General features: G+C 38.9%; 2 protein-coding genes across 3 annotated transcripts in view; both read left to right on the top strand.

Moving 5' to 3' along the window:
- Positions 1–38: 38 nt before the first annotated feature.
- Positions 39–4,141, top strand: LOC140763782 (protein LOW PSII ACCUMULATION 1, chloroplastic). Its single transcript, XM_073102133.1, has 5 exons — positions 39–300; positions 1,282–1,854; positions 1,939–1,989; positions 2,237–2,402; positions 3,715–4,141. Exons 1-4 carry the CDS (start codon positions 89–91, stop codon positions 2,376–2,378), a joined length of 978 nt encoding a protein of 325 aa, XP_072958234.1. The 5' UTR covers positions 39–88; the 3' UTR covers positions 2,379–2,402; positions 3,715–4,141.
- Positions 4,142–8,897: 4,756 nt separating this feature from the next.
- Positions 8,898–9,570, top strand: part of LOC140762776 (DNA mismatch repair protein MSH1, mitochondrial) — a 42,567-nt gene continuing 41,894 nt past the window's right edge. The window contains exon 1 of one of the 2 annotated variants that reach the window (XM_073100721.1): positions 8,898–9,268. Coding sequence is in view for 1 of the 2 variants with exons in the window: in XM_073100722.1 (XP_072956823.1) it covers positions 9,156–9,268 (113 nt within the window). In the remaining variant the exon portion in view is untranslated. The remainder of the gene's footprint in view (positions 9,269–9,570) is intronic. The other variant, XM_073100722.1, reaches the window with a different exon arrangement.

Raw genomic sequence — 9,570 nt, 5'->3', positions numbered from 1 at the left:
GTAATTATAGCAGTCGTTATATCCAGTGCATAAGAAGCGTACAAATCTCCGCGTAGGCGGCTCTTGGGATCCTCTCAAACACGAGGCCATGGTTGCCGTTACGCTCGTCGCCCCCCTTATCTCCTCCCCCAGCTCTAATCCTCCTTGCGGAACCCTATCCTTCCCACCCAAATCTCTTCTCATACTAAGAAAAGAGAGGAGTTCTTCTTCTCCTTTCCCCTCGGGGAGAACAAAGAGAACCCAATGCTCGCGTATCCGCTGCTCTGCGGCTAACAAGCCTTCTTCGGCCACTGAGATCAGGTAGTGTATTGTTCTGATATGGTATTTGGATTAAATTACTGCAATAAGCACGACGGGTTCCTTTCAGATTTCTTTATTTAATAGGATTCTGTCGACAAAAAAAAGGATTTTATGTTCTTTTAGCTATAAGTGGTCATTGTTGGCATGCTCATGGTTTCTTTGGAGAGATTTATGAGAAGAGTCATAAGTCTCCTCCCCGTTAGAGTCTGAACCAATTGAGCGTGGTTAAGTACGGTAGCTGGAATTCGCTATTTTCTCTCGTGTCAGACTTCTTAGAGAAAATAAGAGAAGAATTGGAGGAAAAAAAAACTGTTTGAATCTTGCTCTGCAACAAGTAGGACTAGCTGTAAATTAGTAGAAGTTGCTACTGATAAAGACATGTAAGCAAATATGCTATTCCTGATGCAGGTCAAAGTTATAAGTTAACTACTAGTTGGCATCAATTCAACCTTAATATGTGAACTTAGTAATGCTGACAGTTAACTGACATCAAACTTCATTACTGGATACCTTTTCATTGAGCAGCTGATAGTTGGCAAAGCATTTCGTTTCTGTTCTGAAAATTTATATTCTTTTAGTACTCTACCATTTTGTAGATCTCTCTATCTAGAGATTTAGATGGAAATAAATCAATAACCAATGTTAAATAGGCACCAGTCTATCATTTGAGTAAAATAGATAGAAGTTTTTGCTTATAAGAGGCTTAACATCTGTAACAATCCTAGCTTTCTATTACTTGATGCCTCTTGCTCATTTAATCCCTTGTGGATCACTAATTTAGGCTTTTTGTTTTCAAGTAAGTAGTGCAATTTATCACGTTGAATATTTTCTTCTAATACATTTGTTTATTCGAGTCGTTTATTTGAGCCTATCAGGTCATATTTCATGAGTAAGGTTTCTGTACAACCCAAGTTTGTTTGAGCCTATGAGATTGTATTTCATGAGTTAGGTTTCTTGTTCTAAACTTCATTTGTTCTTCAGCTCATCAGCTAAGATAAGAAGTGAAGTTCTTTCACCTTTTCGCACAGTGCGGATGTTCTTTTATCTTGCATTCATTGCAAGTGGCACTTTAGGAGCATTAATAGCAATTACACAATTGGTGCCTGCTCTGGCAAATTCATCAAAAGCAGCTGAGCTTCCTGAAATGGTAAAGGGTCTTGGCATAGATATTGGAGCAGTTTTACTTTTTGCATTTCTCTATTCAAGGGATAACAAAGCCAAAAACGCCCAACTGGCAAAGCTATCAAGAGAGGAAGGCCTTTCAAAACTTAAGCTGCGGCTTAGTGAGAACAGAATTATATCTGTTGGTGAATTGAGAGGAATTGCACGTCTTGTCATTCTCTCCGGCCCTGCCACTTACCTTGATGAATCCTTTAAACTTAGTAAGCCTTTCACTGATGGCCTTCTTGATCGAGGGGTACTGGTTGTTCCTTTTTCAACAGATGGAAATACGCCTAATTTTGAATTTGATGAGAATGGTGAGGAGGCGACTGTTAATGACAAGAAGAAGAGGCTTTGGCAAATGGTTCCTGTTTACACTTCGGAGTGGGCCAAGTAAGAGATTATATGAAGAAAATAAAATTAGCATTTCCTACCATAAAGGCATAAACATTCTGTTTTGACTTTTCTCTCATGAAGTTGGATAAATGAACAGAAGAAACTGGCCAATGTCACTCTTGATTCTCCAGTGTAAGTTTTCTGTCTTGTCTCTCCTAATTAACCAATGGAAAGAAAATATTGTACATGTCTCATGCACATCAGAAAAGCCGTATATAAAGAATTAGTATGTTCTTTTATGTGTATTATGATCTTTTTGGTCTTTTGTAGCTCTTCCAGTTAATCAGCATGCAATTTTTATGTGAATCGGAGAATGTGATTCAAGCTTTTAATTGAAAATCAATTGTTTGTAAGAATTCAATGTTCTGTTTTATTGAAGGTACCTCTCCCTGCGCATGGATGGACGTGTTCGTGGAAGTGGTATTGGTTATCCTCCTTGGAATGCTTTTGTTGCTCAATTGCCAATAGTAAAAGGAATTTGGTCAGGGCTTCTTGATGGAATGGATGGAAGAGTACTTTAACAATATCAGATCAATATACAAATGGTAACCATTTTCTGCATGATCTTTTTGTGTGTCCTTTTTTGGAATTTATGTTTTCAACTTTTGATGTGAGATTCATTTCTGTGCTTTTTTGTGATCACGATCTCTCAGTCGCTACCATTGATATTATGTCATATGGATCCATGGAGTTGAATGTCATGTTTTGTTTTTGGTTCTTGGCCACGTAAAATTGATAATATTCCTACAATATGAACACACAAAATCTATAATACTACTCAAATTCTCAGTTCCTCAACAATTATATGTTTGTGGATAAAGAAGTAATTTTTGCACGAGTATTTGGATCTGTCAGAATCGGAACTGACTAATAGGGAACCGTACTTGAGGTTTCAGACCTGAAATGTGTACAAGACCAAGTTCTGAAGTAGAGGCTGCACGCCTATATTTCTTTTTTCCACACCATGGGCATATCAGCTTCTGCTCTTCTTCATAAGTCATGACATCCTCACATCAGTATGGAGATTATTAGTTCAAGGTAACCAACTCAGTCTTGTAGTAGTATGTCCAAGATTAGGCGGTAATTCCTTCAAGTTTTACCCTTGAATAAATTTACATTTTCAGTAGAGTTCCCACAAGTGAAATATGATATTTTGCAAGGTATAAACTCCATATTTTTTCACCAGGATATTAATTTAAAATTGCTCCTATTTCATAGGGTTTCTTGTGTTTGATAACTTCCATCCTGTCAAGTAGGACAGCCTCATTTGCTAGGCGAGCTTACCATGCTAGGATTTGGGAAGAAGTGGAACTTTGAGAATTGAAAGATTTATTATGCTCTAATTTTATGTTATTGAGCTTGGTAATTGGACCTTTTATAAAGGAAGAGCTTTTCACCCAAGCTGACGTCAATGACGGAAAATCTTCTCTGCCTCAAAATGACATGTATTGTCAACAGTGATTTATTTTCTTAGCTTTTGCTTTGGGTGATTGATTACCTATCCCTGGCATCTCTAGTCAACTGAAGGCATGTGCATATAAATAATACTCTCTCTAAAAAATCATTCCTAGAATTTATCTGATTCACTTGTTCAATACTACTTGATGGAAAGCTACTTGTAATAGGCTCGACACATTGAAGATTGCTTTTAAACTAAATTTCCACATGCCTGGTGAGGAGAAATGGCCCTTTAAATATTTATCTTGACAGAAATTCTACTTATCCATGGACACTAACTGCCTTGTAGCCTGATGTGAATTATTTTCATGCATACTCTGTTTCAACTTACATTATTTGTTAGTGTCTCTGAGACTCATTGGTATCCAATATTATTAATTTTTCTGTTGCAAATGGCAGAACATCAAGCCTGCATGTGAATTATATGCAAAGCAGATGCACAGAAAACACAAGGACAAGTAACAATATTTGGAAGGAGTTGACAAGTAATCAGGCAAGCACATCTAAAGTGAAGCACAAGAAAGGACATGGCCACTTGAATTATAGTTTGTTAATACTCAAGCACGCACATCTGCTATTCTGAAGTTGCAAGTGTCATTGTTTTCTTCTTCTGAGACAGGAGAAAATCCTTATTGTACAATAGTTGTAATATACCACAAGAAGTGAGAAGATTTATACCATCACACAGCTGACTAAATTGCTGATATGATAATGGAGATTTGGATGGAAAGAAGCTTTCCCAACTTTTTCAGTGAGTAACAAAGTCGAGGACAAAAACTGTGGTTGTCAAAGCTTTCTTCTTAAAATTCCTCGCATTCCCCTATCAGCTTTACTTCTTTTCAGATTGTTAAAGTCATTTTCCAAGTCAAATTTACATCTCATAATACAATTGAGAAACTAAGGAAGCAAAAGAAGTCTATCATATCTCATTAATGATCTACTTGATTGTTATGTCTTATTCCAAAATCCTCATAGGAGGAGAAGAGCACCCGGGTGCGATAGTCCATTGTGTGGTGCAATTAGCATGGGACTATGCCAAGCCTAAGAAGCCGAGGAGTAGCCTAGGTAGATGTCGCACTACTCAATGGGTTCAGCCGGTACTAGTTTGGGTGAAGGTGAAGGATGATGCTTATACTCAAGGCAAACCCTAAGGTGGGGTTGAGGCCGTGCTTTATGGCCACAGCTGGCTCCTTGATGGTGGTGGCCTAGGCACTGACTATGAGGGAGTCAGCTTTGTGGGTTGAGGGGAGGGTACTCATACTGGGTTTGATGCTTGTCGCAAGCCACAGCGATGTTGATGTTGAGACTGACTCGCGAGAGTTAGTCCAGATTGATAGGAACAAGTTAGTTGTCTTTAGGGTTTTAAGGGGCTAGTTGCTGAGTGTGATGCACCATTCAGCTCTTTTGCAAACAATAATTTAGTACATGTTAGGAGAGAGGTTAACAGGGTGGTTGACTAGGCGACTAAGCGCGAGAAAGGGATGTCGGGTCTGGTGTGGTTTAGGCCAACCACCCAAGCTATATAACCTTATTTTTACAAATGCCTTGATCCCTCTCGGGGGTTAGGTACAGCTAAATTTAACTTTTTTTCAAAAAAAAAAATCTATTTGATTGCATTCTCATGACAAATTGAGTTTTAGAGGTTTTGTTCTTGGGTGGAAAGGGAGTTCAAGGTTAAGATTTGAACCTTATTATTCCAACAACAACAAAAATTGGGAATAAACGATAAAAGCTAGTTATATATTATTTAAAAGAGAGAACATTATTTGAAAAATTACATTGTAAGATTAGTTTATAATTTTCATATGTTTGTGTTTGATTGCTCCTATATATATGAAGCTTATGAATGTTTTTTTTATGCGAAAAGAGGGTAATCACTCAATTATATTAAAAAAATAAGAATGTATAAGGAGTAAAAGAAAAGGAGGAGGGATTACAATGCGCAAGGGGTTGAGAACTCAGCGAAAGAGATTTTACACTTAAAATATTTCTATTTTCGCCGAAGTAGAGAAAGTTCAAGCAGAAAACCAGCAGGGGTATATCGAAGTGAAAATTTTTAGCATTATGTTCCCTCCAAATTTTTCAGTAGAAGATATTTTAATGACAAGAAGCATATTTACGACTTTGTGCAATCTAGGTAGAATGCAAATCGCTCACCAAGTCCAAAAGGAATTCCACAGCGTCAACCTAGACTGCATCGCCAGATATGAAGATGAGTGATTCAAAATGGAGATAGTGAGTGAAGCTAATAGATGTTTGTCACAGTCTCACAAATAAAATTACATATATTTAAGTACTTCCCATGTACATTTCACTGCATCAAAGTTTCAGAACACACCACAACGACTTAACAAAACTTGTTTTCTCTTTAATATTTTCTCAATCCAATTAGAGGAAGTTAATTACTTTTTTTACCACTTTCTCTTTTCTCTAGTACATCTAAACATTAGGAGAAAAATCATTTCTTGTCCTCTCTTTTTATATTCAAATAGAGTGTAAGAACTTTATTTTAGAGAGAATAAGTCTGCAGACTAAAGGTGAAGTTTAGTATATACATAATTTCTCTCATGTAAAGAGAAAATTTTTGTGGACATGAAGAATTAAAGAAGATGCATCTGTATAAGAAAATTAAAAGTGTAATTTCAGAATTCCTTCAATGGTGGCTGTGAGTCAATTAGTAAGGATTCAGCTTCCGCAAATTTGACGCCACCTAGGCCGCCATACCTCCGGGGGATGGTTGGGCTAAGGGAGTAGGGGGCTCAAGTGGTAAAGGGGAACAATCCAATTAATATCGTATACAAATTAGCTCTAAGAAGACCTAGAACTATTCTGCTACATATACTGAATATGGTGTCGACTGATGATGAGGATTGGTTTGAACTGGATCCGAATGTGCTGCACGGTAGCATGGAAGAGTAGAAACATGACACCTATAGTAAATTCTTAGGAATATTGATTCCTATTGAGATCTTGAGGACTATTTTTACCAAAATATGGTTGGTCTCGATGCTATTCTTGGCTTCTGATATGTGAGTGAGGTTTTACCTTTTTCGACTATCGTTGGAAGATGAAATGGTGCAAGTGCTTACCAAGGGCCCTTGGACCATTAGGGGATAAGTCCTAAACCTCATGCCATGGAGAATTGACTTTCAAGCCTCGAAGAAAATCATCATATATGCGCCAATGTTTATTAGAATCATGGATTTGCCACCGAAAATATTGGATTTTGGAGATGTTGGCATAGATAGGGGCTTAGCTAGGTAAACCTCTTCATGTTGATAACACCACGATTTCTAGAGAAAAAAGTCGATTTGTGTAGATCTTGATCTATCTAAGTTGCTAAAGCAAGTTATTCTAATAGGGATCGGTGATAATGAAGATCTCCCTGATTTTTGTTTTGCTTATGGTGGAATTGCGTATGTTTTTGCATATTTCCTGGACTCGCTCAAACATAAGGCTCCTGAGGAATTGACATCTAGATGAGTGCAGGAGATGATTGGTCTAGGTGCTAGCTCCTCCACGGTGGCTGAGGGGCACTTAGTGGATGGCCTGTGATGATTCCGTCGGTGATCTTTTATATAGCCTATGACACGAGTTGTGCGAAAACCACGATATGCCAGCAAGGGATGCAACCACTTCGTTAGCAGCTCATCCACCAGACTTGGTGGTGGACCACTTAAAACTAGGATTGATGCTACTAATACCTTGAAATATGCTTATAGATTGGGCTCACAATGGCATGCAGAGGCAATTGCAAGTAGTGGGTCGCTCTGGGAGTATTATATTATGTTGGAGGAAGGGGGAGCTTTAAGTTACACCATTCCATTCCCAGTTTTAGGCTTTTCATGCTACAATCATAATGGATGATATGGATCCTTGGGTTGTCTCTTCTATCTTTGTTAAAGATGGAGATGAAGGGATATATGGTATTTCACTCATGATAGGAAATATTTTTCTATTGTAAAGATATTGTTTGTCTATTCGAAGGATATTATTGTCATAATGTTAATTAAATCCTACAAGGTGCATGTAAAATTGAACGATTTGAGTTGAGAAATAAGATAAACAAAACGAGTCGGCAATATAAGTCATTTTGATGTTAGACCAAAATTCAAACAGTATAAGTGTAATTTAAATCTAATGATTTCAACAAAGTAAATCTCGTGCTAATAAGATTGGGCTAAAGTTGGATAAAAAGACATATAGTATTCTTAGTTTTAAATTAGATTAATTATGCTGATACCCCTTGTACTATACCCAGTTTTCACGGAGACCCCCTAAACGTTTTTAGGTTACAATGTCAACTCTAAACTTTTAGAAAATTTTAATGACACCCTTCCGTTAGTCTACCATCAGAATAATTAGGCGAATTTGCTTACGCGAGAGTTAATTAACCCCAAAATAATCTAAATGCCCTCATAAACCCTTTAATTAAATTAGGATAAAAATAAATATATTATTATAATTAAATTTTAACTTATTATTAAAAAATTTCATCTTCTTCCCCTATCCACCATCATCGACTTCTCCCTCACCATCGCCGACCACCCCTTTATCATCGTCGGTAGCCGACATCACATCCCCGCTGTCGGCTTGCGATAGCTAGGCACTAGCCAGCCAAGATAGCTGACCCCCCACCTTGCCCTTATCTCCTTTCCCTCGCCTCACCGTAGGGGCATCAGCAAGGGGCAACATCGGCGGATCCGTCTATCGGCCTTGAGGAGGAGCTTTCGCCTAGGATGAGGGCTAAGGAAAGGGCCAAGTTGGCTGAGTCGTTCGGGTTCAGCTTCTTCGCCAAGCTCACCATCTCGCAGTTCGTGAAGGTGCTCGGTCGCTATGCCATCGAGAGCAAGGCACGCATGTGCGCCAACGAGGAGCCGAGCAACCTTGTTGACTTCTAGATTCATGAGCTATGCCAGCAATGGCATCGAGCAAGAGGTTGTGCTCTCTGGCCTTGTCCAAGCCTTTCTTGAGCTCGATAGCATCACCTCACCCACTGTGGAATTTGACAGCAGAGAGGAGTTTGATGATACTAGTGGTTGTGATACTGTCGTCGAGGCGACAGAGGAGGTACGAAAGCTTCTCGATCCTTACTCTAAAAGGGATCCATTTCAAATCTTGCTTTAGGGGAAAGTGGTCATTGCGATGGAAGCATTGGCGGTGCTCCGTCCAAGCCGATTGGGTTTTCGAAGAGCGGTGATGGTGAGGCTTTGAGAGGGAGGTTACACGTCGATGAGTTGATCGGCGTAGGTTTGGTGGAGGAGACACACAGTTTGAGTTTGGTAATTTACTATTTTTTTCTAAATTGATGAACTCTTTAACTTATTAGGGGTATAGTCGGTTATTATATATTTTTAGTCACTTTGCACCAAAGTTTAGAGGTGATATTATAACTTAAAAAAAACATAGGGGTTTTCATAAAAACAGGGTATACTTAGGGGGTGTTAGTGTAATTAACTAACCCTTTTAAATTCTAACATCTCCTAAAACGGCAATGTGAGATATGGTTTGAAGAAGTTTAGAACCGTTATAAAGTGGTATAGCAGTATAACACCGTTGCTGAACGGCCAAATTAATCCAACCAAAAAGAAAAAAAAAGGAAAAAAAGGAAAAAAAAAAGAAAAAAGAAAAAAAATCCAACCACGGTGCACGAATGCCGGTGTCTCCTCCTCCTCAGTACTCGACTTCCCAATAAGTCTCGCCATATTGGCGGGAAGAACGAAGCGCAGCAAAAGGGCGCAAGGATCAAAAACCTAAACCCTTCTCTCCTTCTCCCTCCCTTCCATTCCCTCTCTGCTCTCCTCCATAAAGGAAACCCTAGAGAAACCCCAGCCCTCCGCATGCATCGGCTCGTAACAAGCTCTCTCATGGCTTCGTCGCCTCGCTGGCTTTCCATCGCGTGGTCTCTGCAACCCTCCATTCTTCGTCGGTTCAAGAAATCGCCGCTTCCGCTGTAAGTTTCGAGTCCGTAGACTCTTTTGGCTTTCTTTTTCGATACACAGTGGCAATTTGACTTGTTTCTTGGGTTCTCCAATGCTCGTGTTTGTCTCTCGTCCCTTCGTCAGATTGAAATCACTCAATTTCTGTATCACATAGGTTTTTTCGTTGATTCTGTGGTCGATAAAGATGTATGGGTGGTGGTTTGTGGTTAATTAGGTATATTTCTTTTTCCCATATAAGAGATGCGTTTCTTGACTTAGAATTTCGTGATTGAAGGTCTCGTGGAGACTTATTTTCTTGCCAAGGAATATGATA

Source organism: Typha angustifolia, chromosome 7 (assembly GCF_048772165.1).
Source record: "Typha angustifolia cultivar Huaian chromosome 7, ASM4877216v1, whole genome shotgun sequence".
NCBI lineage: Eukaryota > Viridiplantae > Streptophyta > Magnoliopsida > Poales > Typhaceae > Typha > Typha angustifolia.
The sequence above is the reverse complement of the archived record's forward strand: the minus strand, read 5'-3'. Positions and strand labels throughout refer to the sequence as shown.

What these genes read in the sequence shown, in the direction of transcription:
- LOC140763782 (XM_073102133.1), top strand. Translation starts at nt 89, where the DNA reads ATGGTTGCCGTTACGCTCGTCGCCCCCCTTATCTCCTCCCCCAGCTCT. An exon ending in TACACTTCGGAGTGGGCCAA is followed by an intron (nt 1,855 to 1,938) that starts GTAAGAGATTAT and finishes TCTCTCATGAAG; the next exon opens with TTGGATAAATGAACAGAAGA. An exon ending in GTCACTCTTGATTCTCCAGT is followed by an intron (nt 1,990 to 2,236) that starts GTAAGTTTTCTG and finishes GTTTTATTGAAG; the next exon opens with GTACCTCTCCCTGCGCATGG.